Source organism: Phaseolus vulgaris, chromosome 1, assembly GCF_000499845.2.
Source record: "Phaseolus vulgaris cultivar G19833 chromosome 1, P. vulgaris v2.0, whole genome shotgun sequence".
NCBI classification, from domain to species: Eukaryota; Viridiplantae; Streptophyta; class Magnoliopsida; order Fabales; family Fabaceae; genus Phaseolus; species Phaseolus vulgaris.
The window spans coordinates 39,274,959-39,298,282 of record NC_023759.2 but is presented as its reverse complement, the minus strand read 5'-3'; the positions used below and the strand labels follow the sequence as shown (position 1 = coordinate 39,298,282).

The following is a 23,324-nucleotide window of genomic DNA, read 5'->3' as shown; positions in this document are numbered from 1 at the left end:
TTGTTTTTCTTATCAGCAAATCTCTCCTAATTGTATAATTCACATTTTCTGCAATGCTCTTGATACACATTCATATATACCTGACTTTAGATCAGTGGTATTAAAAACAGAAATAATTCGGAGTTACAATGCGTGTTGTACTGCCACTTTATAATAAATTATATTAGAAAAAGTTTTCTTATACATAGTGTAAATCCTAGTTGAACTTGTTTGGAAGAAAAATCTGTTTCATCATTCATGAGGAGCATTAACATAAAACTAACATTTTATTATGCATGGAAGACTTAAGCGCCTCTCTTATTGCTCATTGGCCTTATTGATGACCTGCTTAATAACATTGCTCGAGTTGGAGACTATATCATTGAGTTTTGTATATCTGGATAATACTAGACGGTAGGCAGCTGTATGATTTTTTATTTGTATTTTAATCCGTATAGATAATTGTTTTGGAAGATATATTGTTTATGGCTGAATAGGTCAAATCACAAGGTAGAGGAGTTTTTTATCTTTTGTTTCCATATGCGAAGGAGAGTATTGAAAAGAAATTCAGAGCTTTGACCTCAGTGTTGGTTACTTTCAATAATACAGCAGGACCTGAAACCTAAGGCTTAAAGAAGAGCAACAGGTCTGCCCTATTTTGAGATGGGTGCCTAAGGTGTGGCAAATAATCCAGGTTTTGGAGCTTGGAACCAGGGCTGCCTCTAAATATCCCCTAATACCAATTTGTTGCGCACACTTACATTGGATAGATCTTAGCTTCTAATCAAAATGTGTAAGTTAGAAAGGTAAGTTTCTCCCAATTTTCTTTGATGTCAGTTGGAACAGTTTTTATTGTCATCTACTGATATGTATGAGTCTCTATTTTTGGATATTGACTTTGCCTAGCCTTTAGTGGTGGTGCATCTTGCAACGTACTTGGAGTATGTTTCATCAACAGTTTTGGTGTTTTTCCTTATCTCTGCATGGTGAGTGTTTTTAAATATACAATCAATAGGGTTTTTAATACTTGTTTTGATTCAGCAGCAGTTGTACTTTCTATCTTATAAAAGGAAGTATTTTCATTAAAATCCAAAAAGAAGTTTATCAAATATATGAAAAGTGAGAATTAAAAAATATTAATCTAAAAGAAAAAGGGGTACACGAGGTAATGTGACAATTTTATTGCGTCATTGTTACAAGAGTTTTCAATATCTAGCTTTTTTCCTTATTCATTATTGTATCTAAAGGCGTAATTTTAAGGTAATAGTAAATTAAGCCTTCTACATAAAATACTTGTTGAAGTCCTCGATTGGTAAGTATTTTATATTATTTTTACTATTCTGTTTTTGGTTGTTTTTTAATGAATAAATCTGCTTCACCATAATACAGCTTCGTATAATTTTTTTATGTTCGTCCCTGAAAGCATGCCCACACTTGGTGTCAATTGTTCGGTTTTAGCACAACAAAAGTTGAGCGGAACTAAATTAGAAAACGGTTCACTCAAATCGAACTAACTTTGAAAATTGATTTGTTAGAATCAAACTGTATTTTAGTTTGATGAACTGTATAATACAATTCACCCAATCTGAATTAAAAATAGAAAAGGGTTTGTTTGATTTTAATCGGTTCAGTTTCATAAACTTGTTTTAATGTTTTGAAGTAACTTTATTCTTGTTATCTGTTTTGTTTTTGTGCTTTGAACTTACTCAAATTTGTAATTTAATTGACTTAGTCTTTACTGAATTGATTTGTTTGAATCAACCAAAAGTGCTATTGGATGTTGAACAGGTTTTTCAATTTTATAAGGTATCTTACACCAAGAAACTATCATTAACACATATTTATGAGCTACTCTAAAATGTAGTTGTATCAAACATTTATAATTTGATAAGCTAGTTTGATAGTTAAAAGGTTAATTTGACGGCTACTAATTAACTTTCAATTAGCAACTAATTTTCATTTAATTTTGTGAAATATAGTAAAAAGTTCGTGCAAGAATAAACTACGTTTCTTCTTATTTTATACAATCAAAAATGAATTTTTGGATTAAGTAAATGCAAATTAAAATATATCGCTATTTTCAATAATTTTGGTATATTTAGCAGGGATTATATTTAAACCGTAATTTTTTATATTATATTATATTATATTATATTATATATATATATATATATATATATATATATATATATATATATATCATTATATAAACACTGTAAATATATGCAGTGGTATCTTTAATAAAAAATTAAAGGGGATGTATTTTTTTTAATTACCCCAATTATAAGTGTCTAACTTCTATGCCTAATATAATGGAGCTCCCCCACTTAAAATAACATAAACATACATTTTCTTAATTTTTAAAATTATATTTGTTTTAAATTATATTTTTTAAAATATTTTATTATTAAAAAATGTTTTATTTTTAAAAAATGTTTTATTTTTAAAAAATGTTTTATTTTTAAAAAATGCGGATATACAACAAGGAGAGGCTCAATTCTCTATCTAACATTATTTATACTTTTATTTCCCTATCTAACACCCATTTGTTTTTATTTCCCTATCTAGCACCCTTTTGTTTTTATTTCTCTATCTAGCACCTTTTTGTTTTTTATTTCCCTATCTAGCACCATTTCAAAAATAAATAAATAAATAATAAATTAAATATTTTTTTGATAATTTTAATTTTGAATACATTAAAAAATAAGTATTTTTAATGTTTAAAATAGTTAGAAATATAATTAATGAATAAAGAAATGAGTTTTTACAAAATAAAATAAAAAAGTAATAAATTAAAAATGTTTAGTTAATTTTTTTTTAAGAATTAAGAAAATAAAAAATTAAACTCTACAACAACATAAAAGTTGAATCTATAAACATAGATTAGTATTTGTTTTTATTATCATTAATGATGTAATCATGTTAATTTTAAGTAAACAATACAAGACATAATTATAAAAAAAATCAAAGTCAATTAGTATTAATTAATATTGAACACACAAATAATATTGAAGTGCCTATCTACCTTAAATGCAAAATCCTAAAAAAAAAACTAATGCAATTGCTACACTTAATGCTTAAAAATGAGAAGAAGAAAAATGTAAAAATAAATAAATATAGAAAATAAGAACAACAACATTGCAACAAATTTTCATGTTATGAAAGACTATTTAATGGAACTCATAAATGAAGAGTATTGGCCTGCATACACTGGTCAAATAGTATGCCTAAGTCCGGACATGAAAATAACCTCAAAGGGGATACATAAGTCAAGTCGAATAAGAACTGATATGGATATAAGAGAACAACATGATTGAACAAAAAAAATGTTCATATTGTCAAACACAGAAAGAACATGTCTCAACATTATTCGATTGTGCACTTCTTGTCATTAATTATGTTTCATTTCGCACAAACTATTTGATGTACCATTAAAGAAAATATTAAATGAATGATCATCTTTCATTTATTTTTCTTTTTATGATCAACATCTACTTATTTAGTATCGTCTTATATCTCTTATCTTCATCTTGTTTGGATTTTTATATTTTTTTATATCTTGTATATTTATCTTATTTTGTTTTGCCTTTATTTTATATCTTATATGTTTTTAGTTATTATTTTTTTTCTGCCATTGTTTATTTATTTTATTTTTTTGTTTTTATTTTCTATACTTATTTATTTTTGTATTTTTTTTCTTCTCATTTTTAAGCATTATGTGTAGCATTTGCATTAGTTTTTTTTTTTTTTTAGGATTTTGCATTTAGGGTAGACACTTCAATATTATTTATGTGTCCACTATTAATTAATACTAATTGACTTTGGTTTTTTTTATAATTATGTCCTGTATTTTTTACTTGAAATTAACATGATTACATCATCAATAATAATAATAAAAATAAATACTAATTTATGTTTATAGATTCAACTTTTATGTTGTTATAGGGTTTAATTTCTTATTTTCTTCATTCTTAAAAAATAATTTAAACTAAACATTTTTAATTTATTACTTTTTTATTTTTATTTTGTAAAAACTCATTTCTTTATTCATTAATTATATTTCTAACTATTTTAAACATTAAAAATACTTATTTTTTAATGCATTCAAAATTAAAATTATAAAAAAATAATTATTTTTTATTTTTTATTTTTTTTTAAATGGTGCTAGATAGGGAAATAAAAAATAAAAGGGTGCTAGATAGAGAAATAAAAACAAAAGGGTGCTAGATAGGGAAATAAAAACAAAAGGGTGCTAGTTAGGGAAATAAAAGTGTAAATGGTGCTAGATAGGGAATTTACCCACAAGGAGAGCGCATTCTATATTATTTTACTTAAAATATTTGATGAAATAAATACTTGTAATGCAAATTAATAAAATAAATATTAAATACTACATTTTGAGGGTAAATTTCCTATCTAGCACCATTTTCACTTTTATTTCCCAATCTAGGATCCTTTTGTTTATATTTTTCTATCTAGCACCTTTTTGTTTTTATTTCCCTATCTAACACCCTTTTATTTTTTATTTCCCTATCTAGCACTATTTCAAAAATAAATAAATAAATAATAAATTATCTTTTTTTATAATTTTAATTTTGAATGCATTAAAAAGTAAATATTTTTAATGTTTAAAATAGTTAGAAATATAATTAATGAATTTTTACAAAATAAAAATAAATTTAAAATGTTCAGTTTAAAAATTATTTTTTTTAAGAATAAAGAAAATAAAAAATTAAACTCTACAACAATATAAAATTTGAATCTATAAATATAAATTAGTATTTATTTTTATTATTATTGATGATGTAATCATGTTAATTTCAAGTAAAAAAATACAGAACATAATTATAAAAAAACCAAGTTGAATAAGAACTGATATGGACATAAGAGAACATAGAACAAAAAAATGTTCATATTGTTAAACACGACACACATAAAGAACATGTTCCAACATTACTGGATTGTGCACTTCTCGTTATTAATTATGTTTCATTTCCCACAAACTATTTAATGTACCATTAAAGAAAATATTAAATGAATGATCATCTTTCATTTTTTTTTTTATGATCAACATATATTTATTTAGTATCGCCTTATATCTCTTATATTTATCTTATTTGGATTTTTTTATATCTTTTATCTTTATCTTTTTTTTTTGCCTTTATTTTATATCTTTTATGTTTTTAGTTATTATTTTTTTTTTGTCATTCTTTATTTATTTCTGTTTTTTGTTTTTATTTTATTACTGTTGTTTTTATTTTCTAGACTTATTTATTTTTGCATTTTCTTCTTCTCATTTGTAAGCATTAAGTATAACATTTGCATTAGTTATGTTTTTAGGATTTTGCATTTAAGGTAGACACTTCAATATTATTTGTGTGTCCACTATTAATTAATACTAATTGACTTTGGTTTTTTTATAATTATGTCTTGTATTTTTTACTTAAAATTAACATGATTACATCATTAATAATAAAAAAAATAAATACTAATTTTAGTTTATAGGTTCAATTTTTATGTTGTTGTAGGGTTTATTTTTTATTTTCTTCATTCTTAAAAAAAATTAAACTAAAAATTTTAAATTTATTATTATTATTTTATTTTGTAAAAAATCATTTATTTATTCATTAATTATATTTCTAACTATTTTAAACATTAAAAATATTTATTTTTTAATGCATTCAAAATTAAAATTATAAAAGAAAAAAAAAATATATATATATATATATATATTTTAAATGGTGCTAGATAGGAAAATAAAAAACAAAAGGGTGCTAGATAGGGAAATAAAAACAAAATAGTGCTAAGGAAATAAAAACAAAAGAGTGCTAGATGGAGAAATAAAAGTGTAAATGGTGTTAGATGGGGAATTTACCCACATTTTGACCTTATATTCTACATAACCGATTAAAAAAGACAATTAACAGATTTTTCATTTATTGAAATTCAAATTCATAATTGAATGATATACTTTTTAACTGTGTGTTGTTTAGAAGAAAAAAATATTACTCAGTGTTGTACTATAATGGTTTAAGTTACACTTGAACTAAAAAATATTGGCTTACGTAAATATGTAAATGAGTTAAAAAAAATACAAACCGTAAAAACTAAAGAAATTACAAATACGATACAACAATTGCCTTCTAAAAATATAACAAGTATCATGAATATGAACATTGAACAATTCAATTTTTTTCTCAAATTTGCAAGAGAACAGAGATACATTCAACCATTAACAAAGAAAGTTGATTTTTTTTCTTTTTATATCTTGCCCCTTAAGAATCATTCTCATCAATTAGGAGATGTCATTGACTACCCCTACCCCAAATATATTTATTATGGGAACAAAAGAAAAGGGAAAAAAAACTGAAGAAGATAGAAAAACTAGCCTGAAGGCTATGGATAAGTATTATAGTATTGGTTTGGTTTGGTTTGGCTTGGTCCACCTCACCTACAACTACAATCACTCAAAGCCTATAAGTAGTATTATTATATTGGGAGTATTTTGTTTTATCATTGTCGTCCAAAGCTCATTAATAATATTTACGAAGCTGGTGTCACATTTCCAAAGTCACACTTTGAAAATGTTAATCAGAAGATTCCATGTGCTTAAGCTGTTCAAAGCCTACAGTTTTTTTTTAATAACAATTGGTGGAGCAGCTAGGAACACAACATTTGAAATTATCTATATCTTCTCCAGTTGTCAACTGCATCATACCATTTGGATCCCATCTCAGGACTATACAAAACTACTTTTGACTTTTCATAACACAACACACATGTCATCATCAAATTCCTGTTCTGCTAAATCCACTCTTCACACTCCATCACAGAATCATAGTTTATAGACCTTTTCAAATCAGCACAAGAGCACAATGAATGGGTTCTTTTCTCACAGAGTGATTGATAAATATTCACTAGAGAAACAAAAATGAAATGCTTGACAATGTCAAAGTAACCACTATTAAAGGGTTGCAGAAAATGATTTCAGACTGAATTGATTCTCTTTGAGTTGGCTTTGTTCTCCTTTAGCATCTTTAAAAACCTTTTAAGCCCATATTTTAAGAAAATAATTTGGTTGTTAATTGAACTTGGAGACATAATTCGTACAATGGACACTAATCACACACACACACCTGAATAGAAGAATGATCATAATGTTGCGAACGCGCAAAGTAGAAGCAATGACTGGTTATTTTTTATATTGTATTAAAAAGCAAGGGACCGACCAAACAAATGAAGGTTTCTGTCCTTAATCCCCCAATAAAGAAAAACTGGTTTGTTGACAATGACTCCTCGCGCTGTCGTATTAGGGAATATTTTCAGGACATAAACAGCTAATTTACTAAGGACAATTCACAATAAGACATGGATTAAGCAAGATAATCTGGTGAAAATCAAAGTTACAAAACCAAACCCAAATTCTATAATGCTCTCCCTCACTCACTCTCTCTCTCTCTATATATATATATATGTTTAGATATTATATGGCACAAGAAAGTCCATAAAAGACAGGGTTCAATGTCATTGTCCAAGCTTAGCTGTTCCCTACCACTTAGTGAGCATTAAACACTTTAAAGCAATCCCAACAGGGTTAATTTTTTTAATTTGGACTTTTTGGTTTCGTGGGTTCCGAAGTGGTCCCTAAGAATACATCCAAAAATCCCAACCACTAAAAAAATGGGTTCCCCCCCGTCAAAACAATGCCAAATTCCCGTATTTGCTGTTTTCCCAAGCTCCAAACAGACCTGATAGAACAGGCAATAAGGAGATGACAAGAATTCATCAGAGTGATGTTGAAAGATAAGAAATTTAATGATTCAAACTCCTGCCAATCATTCTTCGCGTGAAAGCTTTTCTTGTCCTTTTGGTGATTGGGGTTAGGCTTCACGCTCTTAGATTTGTATAACAAAACAACACTTCCCCCTCCCTCTCCTCGACTTCACTTACACGTTTCATCACATTCTTCCTGTCAACCACGTCATTAACAAAACGCAAAACTCTCCTTTCCACCTTCACATTTAGCATCAACTTTTTCGGACGAATCATATTTTTCGAACGTAACGAGAATGGATTATTCAATGAACCCTTAGAGAGAGGGGCAAAAGCAGAGAATATATCAAATGCTTCATCCTTTCTACCACTACTACCTTTTACTCCTATTATACTGTTGCTTATGATTCAGATGCTAAAGAGATGATGACCTTACTTTATATTTTCCAATGTCCCAACGGCAAAATTTAACACAATGCCCTTTTATAACAGACAAAACTCAAAAAGGCTTAACTTTACTTTTCTAGTCAAATGGACACGCCATCTCAATTTTATGTGTCGCATTATCACAGGCTTACTCCCCTTCCCCCTTCCTTTTCCATTCATTCTTTCCCCCCTCTTTCTTTTGCTTCCTTTCAATTCCATTTTACTTTTTCTAATATCCCTTCCATTTGGAAAGGTATGCATCTCCAATAACTCAATACAAACAACATCTGTGACACCATAAATTGAAACTTCTTTATTGGAACCATACCACGATTCAAGAGGATCAAGTAGGACACTGGAGAAGGAGAATTCCAACTAAAATGCAAAACCAAACATCCAAAGGCTTTTTATATAACATAGGTATACTACATATAACATACACATTCATATAAAAGGTTGGGACATTCTCCAGTTCACATTCAGTAATTAGTGCTACAAGAGGAAAACATTCTCTTAATCGAACAAAGCGAACCAATCCTCATCTTCTATCTCCCCTCCTGCTACCAAACTCAAAACGTTAAAAGGGGTTGAGGCGTTGTATACGGTGGTTCCACCAAACCCCCCGAATGAACCGAGTTCTGGTACTGCCAGAGTTGGTGCTGCCTTCCAAAACCAACGAACAGAGGTCAGGAAGCAGTTGCCCGCGGGTCACAGAACTCTCAAATTGACCACCATAGATGTTATGACGATAATAACTAATGCTACACAATTTTATAACTACACACACTTACTACGAAGTAGAGAAAGAAAAAAAAAAATACAAAAGTGGGGGGAAAAAAGAAGAAGAGAGAACCCAAGTAAAATGTCAAGCTTTAGCTATGTATGCCTCCTGTAGGTAAGGTAAGGTTAAGTAGTAGTAGTCTTAGCACTAGTAGAGTATATTAACAGTCAGAATTCACGAAGTTGTTGATTTCCCTCATGAGGCAGTAGAAATGTTCATTGTTTGGCAAGAAGTAGAAGCCAATAGTAGCATCCTGGAGATAAAGAAGTTTGACCTCTTGTCCAGAATCCTCAAGACCTTTTGCATATGCCGATTGCCAATCCTGCAGAAGATCCAAACCAGCCACGCAAACAAGACTTTTGGGGAATCTGAGTCCCGCAAGGCTTCTCCCCCTTGGTCCAAAGGGGTTGCAAGCAGGATGGTCTCTACTCTCTCCTTCAGGCAGAAAAGCCCTCCAATACCAATCACGATCCTTCAACCTCACAAAGTATTTCCCATCCAATCTCAACTCTGATTCCGTCCTCTTCTCTCCTCCAAACAAAGGGTGAAGAAGAATATTCCCCAGGACCTCAATTTCTTCCTCCGCAGCCCTTACCGCAACATGATGAACAATGTTCCCACCAGAACTGTCCCCCGCCAAGTAGACATGAACCTTGGACTCCCTCCCACTTTGCAGCCACGTTCTTGACTTCACCCACTCCAATGCTGCCCAGCCATCATCGTAGGCGCACGGATACCGATGCTCCGGCGATCTCCGGTAGTTCACAGACACCACAGCAGCCTTGCAAATGCTCACAAGGCGCCGGCAGAAGGTATCGTAGATAGCACTATTTGCCGAGGAATGCGAGAAGCTTCCCCCGTGAAAGAATATGATTACAGGAACAATTTCCGTAGTGCTCAAAGGCCTCTCGAGGTCTTTGATACCCCATTGAGCCTCGTCCGCAGAGGATGGCAAATACACCCGGTAAAACAATCCAACGTTTCTATCGACATGGTCGATTGAAAACACCCCATCAACAGGAATTGCATTGGCGGGGACCTTTCTATCAAGAAACTCCGCCAACTCACGATTGAAAGTTCCATCGTCACGTCTAAGAAGCTTATAAGACAGCTTGAAATTCGAGATTAACACCCATGTATTCAGCGGAACAACACTCTACACAAAAAAAAAACAAAAATCAAAACATGTTATGAGATAAGAAGGCGTGTGAATGGTGTGGAGGAGAGGGGCAGAAGGAAAAACAGAGAATGAATTGAAAAACCGGTGCAGGAGAGTGAAAAGAAAGCAGTATGGTATACCAATCCAAGTCAAGTTTCCAACTTGCCAGAACAAGATAAAAAGAGTTACATGGAAGAAATAGAAAAGTACAAAAAAAAACAAAAATCAGATGATCCAATAGCGGGGTCTCATCTTTCTTAACCAAAACCCCTTTAAGATGCTAAGCCAAGAGGAGGAATAAAGCAAGAAGCGAAATGGGAAGTTCCGAAAGCGAAAAAAAGAAGTGGATAATAATTTGTAAGATAGAAGGTACGAGTGGAAGAGGAGAGAGGAGGGTTACCCTAGATTCATTGAGATTGACTTGGTTACTGCCAGCCATGTCTGGTTGTCTCTCTTGTGTCTCTAAAGTGAATATGGAAAGGGGGAACCCACAGAAAAGACCTATGAAGCAGAAGCAGCAGGAACAGCAACAACAACAACAACAGTGATCCCCACGGTAAGCGCCCTCTGGTGCACCCTCATAATAACGAAGAAACGAAGGATGAGAAGAACAGAGTGCAAGACGGTGTGTAGTACCGCGTACGTACCTTGCTACGTACGCACGTACGTATCAGTGTATCTTTCTCTCTCTCTCTCTCTGAGGTTGGTGGCTCTTGCACTACCAACACCACCCAGCACTCGGTGGATTGATCGATCGATTCCTAGTTGAAGGTTTTGCGGAAGAAGGTACACTCGTGTGCGTATGACACTGAAGGAAGAGATAGAGAAAGAGAAAGAGATAGAGAGAAGGATAAGAAGGTGCAGAAGAAGGGAGAAAGATAGATAGATAGAGGGATGAGATGAGAGAGTCAAACGCAAAAGAACGACGGGAATGGACGGAGACGAGAGAGACGACAAAGCGGGCGGCCAAATTAAACTGTTAATATGGGACCCACCATTTTCGTATTTACTTTCCATTTCTTTTTCGCCATTATTTTTTTCTCTTTTCTTTATTCTGGATTTTCCTCCCACATCCATTTTCTTTTCCCTATTTTGTCTTTTTCTCCCCTTTCTCTTTTCCCCCACTATTCACCTCTCGACAACTCCGTTTTCCCCTCGTTTACAATATGCCCTTATTATAACTTCATCTTTCAAAACCCAACTTATACGTCCACACTTCTTCTTTCTTTATCATTTTCCTGCTTCCTCTATACACACCTAATCTATTCTTATTACACATCGCTCCATTCTTCAGTATTCAATTTTATAAACCCTCTTTCAAAGTCTGCACTGCTTGTTTTAAACAAGTTTCCACAAATGCAATCGGTCTATAATGTTAGTTTGGAGATGAAATAAAGTATATTAAAAAGTTATTAATTACTAGCTTTCTATGTTTGTAAAATAAAAATAATAATATAGTTCCATTTACATGCTCAAGGGTTGAGCATAGGGTAAGAATGATGTTGGTTGGTTGGGTTGGGAGTGGTGGTGGTAATAAAAGAAAGGATGGGAGGTTATATTTGGAGGGGTATAATAATTTAGTTGTAACGAATTGAAGAGACGGGGTTTGGTTTTGTAGGCGAAAAAGTACATTTTGTATAGAGACAGTAGATCTGGAAGAGACTGGAAATAGTCAAAAACAGGGTCTGGCAATAGCCGTACCTAATGAAAAATCTGGGTAGAAAGAAAAGAGAAGAAGAAGAGCACAAGTGAAACGGAAGAAGGAGACAAAAGAGTTTCCCAGCGTGCGGCCGACGCCAAGGCACGTGGCGACAAACCCCTCCCTCTCCACGCTTTTGCCAAACACACCATCTAAACCAATTCCCCAAACTACCCTCCCCGTCACGCCCAAACCCCCAACCCTGCCACTCATCCTCTCACACGTCTTTTGTCCACTAGCACCTCCCTCGCTCGCGCATGACGCCATCTTTTTTGTCACACTCTCAAATGAAACCCACCTTTCTTTTCGTCCTTTCCCTGTTTTCTTTTCCTTTTTATTATTATTATTATTATGATAATTTAAAATGTAGTGGTAATATCAGTGAAGGAAATAGTAGAAAGTTAGGAGGGTTTTGGATTTTTGTCGTATTGAGTGAAACCTAGGCGGTTCCGTTGTTTTTTATCTCTATATATGTATCTATCTCTCATACAAGTGGCGTACTGACGTTGCTCTTGGCTGCGGGGTGGGTCCCGCTTGCCAAGTCTTTATTCTCAAAACGAGTTTGATACGATGATCAAATTGCCCTTTCCATGTGGGACACGCTTCGAGGAGACCTTCTCATCCTCTCCACAGGCTTTCCTTCTTCGACACGTGTACATCTCCTTTCTTTTCATTAATCACATTTTTAACACAACCCTTAACAACTACCCATGCAATCACAATGGGATTCAATTCATTTCCTATTGCAACCTATAATATAGAGAGCCCTGGAAATTAACACTTCACATCTTTCATTTTCTTCTTTCTTTTCCCTATTTTTCATCACTTCCTTATCTTTTTCCGACTCACTCACTCAAATAAAGCGACTTCTCTTTTTTTATTTTTTGTCTTTTCCATCTTTATATCATACGTACTTTATTTTTCAATTCGCTTTATATACAAATAAACACTACTAAATTTATTTTTTCCAATATTTAACCTCATAAAAATTTATAAAAATATAATATTTTTCAATTTTATATGTACACTTTCTTTTATTCAGTTACGACCGAAATATTCTCATTCTCGTTGTAAATATATACAAGTATTCATTATAAACAGCAAAATAGATTTTAACCATCTTTATCGCGGTGCATCCGCTACAAAAAAGCTTATCGTTTTCCATGCTGCTTTATTCTTTCTTCAATATGGACAAAATAAATTACCGTTCCAGAATCTATGGCGGCAGCACTTTTGCATTTATTTTTCAAAATTTATCTCATTATATTTTTTTTATATATAAAAGCGTATCATAATGATGCTCGTAAATAGTTCAATCATTCATGTTTTGGAAAATTTACACTGTTTGATTCATTGATAATTTTAATTTTATTATATGAAATTTTATTTCTAAACTTTAGAAAATTATATTTACAATTTTATTACTTCAAGAGAAAACTTAGACCATTTGCTCTCTAAAACAAAACAAACAAAAAATTACGATTTCAAGAGGAATGATGATTTTACACTGATATTATTTTGCTGACGTCACCGACCATTTACGAGATTACAAAGTAGTCGTCGATCTGATCATAATTCTCAATCAAGCAAAACGGCATTGTACATTATCCTTCACTACATAAAAGATATTATCCCAAGTTAACTAACTTTAATCTAATTTACACAGAGGATTTAGCAATGAATTTTTACCTATGATTTAGGTGATTATGATCTTTCCTTTAAGGTCACTTTTTTTTCAAAAGGTTTACAATTTTTTAAATAATTATCTTAAAATGTTATAATAAATTGCGATTTTTTAACAATATATACAGATATATTTTAGCATATGATAATCTGAACTTATTTTAGCACAAACTAATATGTAATATAACATACTCGTGTAGATTTTAATATGAAACTTGTATACTCGTCAAAAGACCAAAATAAAAGCAATATTAACAAGCATTTAATATGTAATAGAATATATAGTATTTCATGTACCTACCATCCACTTAACATTTTAATATTGTTGGTGTGTATTTTTTCCATTATGTTTCTTTCCAATTATCCAAATGTTTGTACCACATACTTTGTTTAGTTTTTTAATGAAACCGTGAAGCTTATATTAACAATAAACATGAATGTTAATTATTTCAAAACGGAGTCTCACATATTTCATAAATAAATAAAAACTTAACATATAGTATATATGTATTCATCTATTTGTTCTTCCTTTTTAACTCAGACGACCTTGACAAGCTTTAATAAATAATTTCTTTCAGTAACTTCTTCTCCAAGCTTTCTTCTAACAATTTATATTAAAAAAAGTTTAAAATTAATAGAAAAACACATTAATGCATCTTAAAATCAGTTTCATTATCGTAAGTAGTTTTACTTCATTTATTATAGGCTCCGTGTTTGTTAAAAAAATTCACACGGAGATAAATTTTGTATAAGGGTTGAATACTTGTGAAGTGTCTATTTTAATTTATTTTTTTACTTTTTACATTTTTTTTCTTGATCTTGTTATGTAGAAAATTTCTTAAAAGGACACGAGTTTAGGAAAATTTATGAATAAAGTATTTTGGATAATTACAAAATGAAAAACTTCAAACAATGAGTTAAAGATATTCTCAATGTATAAAGAAATAAAACAAAAATTTGATACACTTGGAACATAAAATCAAATATTACTACATTAGAGAAAAATAAGAGAAACAGATGATAGAAGGTGACAAAAAATAATGGAGTGAAAAAAAGAAATAAAATAACTTTTGTAAGTTTGTGAGGATCTGTTTTGAAGGAAGTAGATGCCAAGCCTTTATAGGAACCATGCAATGATACATAGAACAACACACTGACCTGTAGTGTATTTCTAGACCTTGTGATTTAGTTGACATGTACCATTGATAAAACTAGATTTTCTTTCCTTAAATTGAAAATAAAATTAATTTCTCATTATTTTCTTGGAATTGACTTATTTTTAAAACTTATCATAAACCATTTAACCTCAGTATTGTATGATGTTCTCTATATGTTAGTATTTGATCCCAAAAAATCTACATCACACTGATAATGAGATTTTTTTTTTTATATACTTCAAATTATTCCTTTAGATTATTTTAATTACGAGTTTAATCAACACTGATATTTTACATATTTAATAAAGACACAAATTCGAGACTGTTCGTATAAGAAAATACGACAAGTACAAAAATAATTAATTAAGAATACCTATAAGTTATCCTTACATATAACTCTCAAAAATATTTGTTGATGATTAATATTTTTGATAATAAAAGAGTTTGGGTAGTGAGTGGATGGTTAGGCAGTTTTGAAAGAGTAAAATGGAGAAGAGAAAAAAGCATGAAGTATGAAAAGTGAGGGAAAAAGTACTTGTGTTCCAGCTGAAAGAAGAAAAGGTAAGCATTTAGGCTATTTTACTGGTGAGAAATATTGATTCTATTTTAGAAAGAGGATTTATTTCCATTAGGGGGAGAAGGGGGGAAGAGCACACGGTGAGATGGATCCATGTCTAAAGAGGTAAAATGGTTGAAGAAAGAAGAAAGAAGAAAGAAGAGAAAATAAAAAAATATAAAAGAGGGTAGCGTGCATTTAAGTATTTGGCTGTATCTGTTGTCCTAATATAGAAGCGGTGGATAAGCATGTGCCACACACACACACATTATTCCAAACATATTTGCCGTGTTGTTTACTACTTCCTTGTTTCTTCCTCTGCTTCCTTTTCCTTTTCCTCTTTTTTCGTCTCTCTTTCTCACTCTGCATTCAATGCCCCATTTCCCCATTTCTTTCTTTTCTTTTTCTCTTCTTTTTTATTCCCTCATTTTAATAATCTAATTTAAAGTTTCTGCGTCGATAACGTGCGGGCCACCTTCCACTTTGGCCTTTTCTGCGTTAGGTCAACAACTAGGAAAACCTTTCGGCCTCTTCTGCCCATTCGCTCAATCCCACCAAATGGACAACAATTCATTTATCTCTCTCTCTCTCTCTCTCTCTCTCTCTCTCTCTCTCTCTCTCTCTCTCTCTCTCTCTCTTCCATCCTCACACCTTCTTTTCTACCAATTCCTTTCTACTCCCACTAATTACAATCCTAATTACAATCCTAATTTCACCTTAACCCCTTCTTCTCTCTTCGATCATAATAATAATAATAGCCATTAACAATAATATCCTTAATACTTTACTCTCTTCTATTCTTAACAATTCCTTCGTCAACGATTAAGGATATTGTACCAACTCTTATTATAACTAATCCTTCACTCTCTCATGGATAGTGTTGGAACAGGAACCACCATTCACGACTTTTTCAACTCTTTCATCCTCAACTTTTTCTCAAGAAAAACTACATTTTTATATGAAAAATTCAAATTTTATAATTAATTGTGAATATAAAAGTATACTCATGAACTTCTAAATACTTTGGACCCCGAAGCTAAGCTAGCTAAGTATCTGCCCAGCATTATTAATACGTTGATAATAGTGATGTTTATTAAGAATTGTGTGTAAGACTCCAAATTCAAATCTCGTTATCATTGTTATATGCTAAAGACTTTAATCTAAAACACTGATAAAATTATTGGCATGGATTCTTAATTCAACATGCTCAAGTACCTAATTGATTTACATTGTGAATACATGAAGTACTGCTTTAATCTTGGAGTTGGAAAGAGACGTCTGAACAGAAATAGTTAATCGAAACTTAGATTGGTGAATACTCTACACCAATACAATGTATAATGAAAAAAATTACATATTTGTATTCTGTGCTAATTTAATAATGTTGTAAGATGTACAAAGCATTGCCTTTATTTAGGGTCCTCTTTAACTCCACTAGGGCTGCTTTTTATTCATGAAGACGAAGGATGCTGCTAGATGCAATGAATGCAGGGTTTTTTGCAGATTAATTCCCTCCTCATATCTTTATTAATGGAGATTTCTACCTAATATTCTCAAGATTTTTGTTCAAAAAATTAAAAGCTATTTTATATAAGAGAATATTGGTGTGTATTTATTATTTACAGTTATTTTTATCTGATAATTATTTTATGAATGTTTATAAGACACTCATTAATTAGCAATATTATTTGAAACATTAGTAAGAACAATGCTTTTAGATATAAAACAAAGACCCACCGAACTTGGTGCAGTGCATTTAGGTCAATATTCGCAGATTAATTTCAAAGATTCTTCCTTGACCAAAAGTAAAAATTAATGTTCTTTTCTCGTAAAAGTTAGGGGGATGAATCAGTGTTGTTCATTTAAAAACTACAACATGTCTAGTAGTATAGTTTCAACACGTATCAAATACAGAAAGAGCTTGGAAATGATTTAGCATAAAAACACCATCACCAAGTTTGAACCATTTTTTTTTTAATTTATGACTTGTGACAATACTAATTGAGAAGAAAATAATTTAAGTAGTAGCATTACTGTTAAGATTTAAGACAAGTTTTTGGTCCATGCAATCTTTAGTCATCTGTTTTTATCTTTACAATTTTTTTCTATATTTTTTTTCCTTAAAATAACTATTGAGGTATTTGAAAAAGTTTTTGTGGAATTATACATATTGTCTTGCAAAAGTAAATTTTGACTATTATAATTTAATTTAATTTTTATTATTTTTTACGAATAACTTGATAAAGGCATATTTGCTTCGCGAGACTTTTGAAGTATTTCTGAAAATATGAAAATAAAAATATTTATTGTTACGTTTGTTGCAAAATTATAAAAAATTCTGATATATTTTATTCTTGTAGAGGTTTCGTTTCTGTATATCTATTCATATTTTATTTTCAGGTGGAGAGGAAGTTCTATTCATGAGAAGTTATTTCTAATTTCACCACAATTTTATTTAACTTTTTTTAATTATTTTAAATTTAAAAAGTATTTTTTCAAAATAGAAAAAAATATGAACAAAATACATTTTTTGATATATCTAGAAATAATATTCTTGATTATAATATGTTTGAAAATATGATACCTTTAAAAGGACATCATCACTTAAAACAAATGTTCCCAAAAACTAGTTTTAGGTTGTTTATTCTTCCACCCCAAAAATTTCAGAGAAGACTATTGTACATCTTCTAAAAATTACTTCCATATTACTCTTCTCAGAATATTTTCAGAACATATTTTATTAATTTCAGATTTATGAATTCAGAAATTAAAAAAATGTGTTATGGAAAAGATATTTTTAAATGATTTTTTGTCTTTTGGATTGTATATTCTGGAAACACCCCTGGTTTATGGAACCCTTATTCGAAAACATTTTTGCTTACGGAATTCTTATTTGGAGTCACCCAAAACAGTAAAAGGATAATTTTGGTATTTCAAAAAATATAGGGGTGCAGGAAGAAACTCTCCTAGTTTTAAGTGTACCTTACAATACTTTTGTGAACTTGTCAAACACCATGTTTGTACCATGGCGGGATCGAATTTGGGCAAAGAGAAACAACTTGGGGCTGATTCTCTCTGCACCCAACACATTTTAATTGGCACCCAATCACATATAAGAAAAAGATAAAATTATCCTTAATGAATTTCAGAATACCACCCAATCCTATTCTTCTTCTTCCTTTCTGCGTGAAGCAGCTGTCGCAGCCACCGTGAGCCACCTTCTTCTCCATTCGTTTGCAGCCATCGTGACCTTCATTATCGCAGGCAGAGCAGCAGCCGCGACAGAGAGCTTCTAAAGTCGGAGAAGGAACCATAAAGGTACGACACGCCTACCGGATATTTGTATCCATAATTCACTATTGCGTTCCGCATAAATTTTTTTGTAATTCATTATTGCATTCCGGATATTTTTATCCGTAGGTGATTAGTGGCTTTCGGATATTTTTATCCGTAATGGACTTTTGACTTACGGATATTTTTATTCATAATACACTTTGGACTTTTGACTTCCGGATATTAATATCCGTATTGAAAATTTTGACTTCCGAATATTAATATCCATAGTGAAAAAAACAGACTTCTGGATTCTGATATCTGAGACCAGCTGAGCTCGAACAAAAACCAAAAACGATTAATGTCTGTGCAGAACAATGAATGTAACCTCCTCTTTTGCAGCTCAAAGCAAAGCTTCACACAACAATGAACTTCCTCTACCTCACCATACAATATTTTCAAAGTGAAGAAGACAAGGGCATGATGGGATTTTAAAAAGTTTGTCGGGTGCCAGTCACAATTGATCGGGTGCAGGAAGCAATTGCCACAACTTGGAGTTCAAGTTGGACCAACTTCATAATGGGTTTGTTTTGGGACAAATCCAGTTCGTATTGGGCTTGGCCCAAAATAATGATTTGAACTTCGTGTTGCACACGGGTAATTAACATTTGAATTCCAGAACGACCTGTGAGATGTGAGATGGCAGAAGCTGTCCTGAACAAGTGAAAGGAGAAGGTGGAAACGCAAAACGACCTGAGGAAGACACGAACACATCTCTGTGGGTGCGTTAGTAGAATGCAAAAACACCCAAAAACGGTCAGAAACTTGCAAGAGTGAGCCACGGAATTGTTACCCAGGTGCGTTCTGCATAAATAGTCCCTACAAACAAACAAATCCACTGTTGTTCTCAAGAATTAGAAACATTATAACATTGATGAATAACATTGACTCCAAAATTTTCACGATGGTCTATGTTTAATTGTTTTTCTAGTACTAATGATGAAAATCTGACCTTGTATTCTGACTGCAACTTTAATTTGAAGGAAACTGTTCACTTTAATCATTGATGGGTAACCTTGTGTTTTCTTTTAAATATACTGGACAATACGCTAGCATAAAAATTGCAGTAAAAAAAATCCAAGTTGTTGAATCAGTTTGAAACATGAGTGATATCCTCTAGCATTTATACATCATGGAAGAAAATTTGTATTGTAACTTCAAATTTCCTCTCTCTATTTCTCTTTTAAATCCTGGCGAGGCCTTACTTAATATTTGAGTGGCATAACTAGAACAAATACTAATGGTTAAAATTAAGGATGATTTAATGTTAATATTGCATTCACGAAGTAGCAAATTTAGAGTTAAGCATGAAGAAGATAAGCAGCGTATAAGTAGAACTGTGTCATACGATAGTCTTATTTCACTAAACGAGTCTGGTTACATGGATCATACAACTCTATTGAGTTCAGTCAATGACCAAATTTTCAAGGATATTATTATCCATGATGATGTAACCCTTTTCAATATTTTCCTATTTGCATATTGGTCCTTCTATTTTTACCGTATTAGAAACGATGCAATTTACTATCCCAACCCAACTGATGTTTCCAGTGGTCATTTTTGCAAAATGTCTTCATCACCTTAACTAATTTTTGGTCATCTTTTTCTAACCTGCTGCCACACTAATGTTTCCTCATATTGAATTATTCATTAGTCTCATCCACAAATAGCATGCATTTAGGGGTGTTCTTTTGTATGTCCTTGGTAGTACATTCAAAACTAGATTACACAAGGACTTAAGGCCGCCCTTGTTGTAAAATCATTGTTTTAGAATAGTTCTTACAAATTTAGAAGATCAGATGTAAATCCATTGTAGTTTGCTGATGCAGAAAAAGGATTAAAAAAACCTCTACAAGACAAATAATAGAAGAACATAAAATTGCAAATTCATTGGATCGGAAGGGATATTTGTGAAGGGTTAGGGGAAGAATTTTGTTGTGAAGTAGAGAGCCAAATCACCTAAGTCAAAATCCTGATTAAGTTCCATGGAAGAAGAGCATCAATATTCTGAAAGTAGTGAAGAACTACAGACCCAGAAACGGGATGGAGAAGATCAACAGTTGCAGCATCAATACCAACTACCTGGAGCTGAAGAGAAACTAGTATTGCAATTTATGGATTCAGTGCATAACTACCTATCTCTCTTTGATACAGTGTCCTCCACACTTCGACAGGTAAAAGCGAAACCCATTCAATACAAGAAATTGGTAGCATCTTTTGATATGTATAATTTTCTGACCTGTCATTCTGATAGAGAAAATGTTACTAATAGAAGGTCAGGTATAATACTGGTTGGATTACTTTGTTCAACTATTTTATGATGAAATGGAGAGGTTGTGAAGTCTTGATTCAGCTAGTAACTCTAGTTGAGCACGTAATTTGGCAACTAAATGTTTTCTTAGATATAGTAAGTGTTCTTTCCTTTTGGTAACCATTTACAATATATTAGCAGGGGTGGTTCGACTTAGCAAGTGCTCGACATTCCATGGGTGCTGCTCGCATTAATAGTTCTTTATTGGACCTGAAACTCCATTCAGCTGCTTCAACATTGAAGATAACCAATTATGATGGTAAAAAAATTTGTACTAAAGGAAATGGTTGCGACTGCTTGATTCTAGTTGTGTCATTTTCTCACCCTAGTGTGCTAGCATGCGTTCGCTTTCATTTTTGTGTAGCCTTCTGTAACATGTTCTTTTTATTAATTTAGATGGAACCTCTGTTTTAATATATAAACACGTTTGTCTCAACAGGTACACAACCATGCTTCATGTTGCGTAAATGGGTATCCTCTGAAGAAAAGAGTGCTCATGAGTTAGAAGATGAGAATGTGCAGCCTCAAGATAGTAGTAGTGTGAAATCTTCCGGTATGTTTTCCCTCTCACTATGCATCAAATAATGGTTCTTGTAGTTCATTTGTTATTTGATTCTGCTGCTTAGTGCTTTAGTAGCTGTTAGCGTTTCTCATTTTGTTACATTTTTGGTTGTACGAACTGCTGAGGTGATCATGGCTAAAGAATTTATCAGGACTTGCAGATAACGATGACGTAAGTATTATACAAAAATTAAACTTCCTCTCATTAACATATATTAAGCATTGCAAGTAGAATTGAATTGGATCTATAATGTAGTTGCTATCATGAAATATAGTGAATAAATCAAAGAATTTTCTTAGCAAAAGTTCCTGAACTGTCAATTGAGCTACTGTACAAACCTTGTTAGTGTTTTTTTATAGATTCAAAAGGAGCGATCCAAGTCCTTATCAGTTTTTGGAGTTTTAATTTCCCCAAAGCTTCGAGCCTCCCAGCTGTCATTTGAGAGAGGTGAATAACAGGACTAAAGATCTTCATTCCCCTCGCTTTCTTTGCAAATGTGATTTTAGTAGTCTGTCTATATTATACTTGTCATCCAGGATATATCACATTCTGTAAATTGAAATTCTTTGCAGCACTAGAGACACTCATAGAAATAGCTAATATGCAATCGTCATTGCGATATTCTTTTCACCAACTTCAGAAGGTGGAAGATACCAAAGAATGAAAAGTACCATACCATCTCCTTCTGGTACAGTTATAACCTTATTTGCTCTTTGTTTCTCTTTTACTCCTTCTGTTTTTTTTTTCCTTTCAAATGCATATCAAAACTATAGCGTTTTATTTGTATAGACAAGTCAGATATTATTATTATTTTAGTAATGTAAATCATGAACGAAGATGAAAACAAATATGTGGAATATATTTTTGCCCTCCACTTAAGGGTGGGGGAGGAGAGAGAGAACATGAGAAATCTGTTTAGAATGGGTTATTGATTTAGTAAGAATTTCGCGGAACTCATGAAGATGCTTTTTTTTCCTACTTTGTGATTAATTTCTTACACAGGCTGCTGCTGGAATGCATCAGATGTGGAAAAGCTGATTTCAGTTTTGGGAATCCAGCATTCGCTGATTTTGGTGTTCAATTTATTGATGTATCAGAAGACAGTGAACACTTCCCTTACATATTTTAATATCGGTTAATGATTGGTTATAATTACATGAACATACAAAGATGGGAGGGAAACTGGGGATGGGTTTTTACCCAACGCCTACAAACAGTTTTGGACAGAACCCTTCTCTGCCATGTCTATGGCCCAAGGTCAATACAATGGGATTGGGCTTCGCTCTGGTTGAATGAATAATTAATTTACTAATGGAAAATATTATCATTCTATAGAACCCTTATGAAGTGTTTATGAGAATCTGTGTTAATTTATTTTAAATGATTTTAAAGATAATTTATATAAAATTCAACAACTTTACCCTTTGAATAGTTAATGAGGTGGCATCTTGTGAAGATCAACTCATTCTTAAAAGTATTTTTGCCTTCTGTATTCTATTTCATTTTTATGTTATTTTCTTGCCTTGACTCAATATATCACGAGGCATCTTTAGCTTTTTATAATGATGGAAATTGTAAAGAAGCATAGATATGTTTCCATGTCGATTTAAATTAAAGTTTTGTAAGATTAAATAACTTGAATTTTTCAATTTTTTATTTATTTTGTGATCCTCGTTTACATCTCTAACACAGTTGGTTCGTTGTTAAATTTTTTAAGTAGCTGTTCTTTTGAGTTTGATTCTTCATCATGTGAACGGAGAAAATTTTGATATGAGAAACAAAATCTACTTTTATAAATTCTATTTACAAATAAAATAGTTTTTGACTGAAAGTTGGAGATATTTTAGGGATGGAAAAGAGGGATTGGGTGGAACGGTATTATCCATCCAACTTGTAAAAAATGAA

The 23,324-nt window shown here is 31.7% G+C and overlaps 2 protein-coding genes across 5 annotated transcripts; one reads left to right on the top strand and one right to left on the bottom strand.

The window, feature by feature from the left end:
- Positions 1-8,554: 8,554 nt before the first annotated feature.
- On the bottom strand, positions 8,555-11,292 carry LOC137814172 (gibberellin receptor GID1B-like). The gene is made up of 2 exons (XM_068616764.1): positions 10,519-11,292; positions 8,555-10,115 (listed from the first exon to the last, which is right to left on the bottom strand). Exons 1-2 carry the CDS (start codon positions 10,555-10,557, stop codon positions 9,120-9,122), a joined length of 1,035 nt encoding a protein of 344 aa, XP_068472865.1. The 5' UTR covers positions 10,558-11,292; the 3' UTR covers positions 8,555-9,119.
- A 7,861-nt stretch (positions 11,293-19,153) lies between these two features.
- Positions 19,154-22,756, top strand: LOC137814171 (uncharacterized). 4 transcript variants are annotated; one of them, XR_011081610.1, is made up of 8 exons: positions 19,154-19,343; positions 20,376-20,720; positions 20,999-21,116; positions 21,297-21,410; positions 21,571-21,590; positions 21,766-21,866; positions 21,992-22,107; positions 22,422-22,756. XR_011081610.1 is itself a non-coding variant. In XM_068616762.1 (8 exons), exons 2-7 carry the CDS (start codon positions 20,532-20,534, stop codon positions 22,081-22,083), a joined length of 612 nt encoding a protein of 203 aa, XP_068472863.1. In that variant the 5' UTR covers positions 19,154-19,343; positions 20,376-20,531; the 3' UTR covers positions 22,084-22,107; positions 22,422-22,756. The 4 variants fall into 4 exon arrangements, 3 of the variants coding, with proteins under 3 accessions (XP_068472863.1, XP_068472861.1, XP_068472862.1); XM_068616762.1 differs by having other exon boundaries at positions 21,580-21,590; positions 21,779-21,866; XM_068616760.1 differs by having other exon boundaries at positions 21,779-21,866.
- Positions 22,757-23,324: the final 568 nt, after the last annotated feature.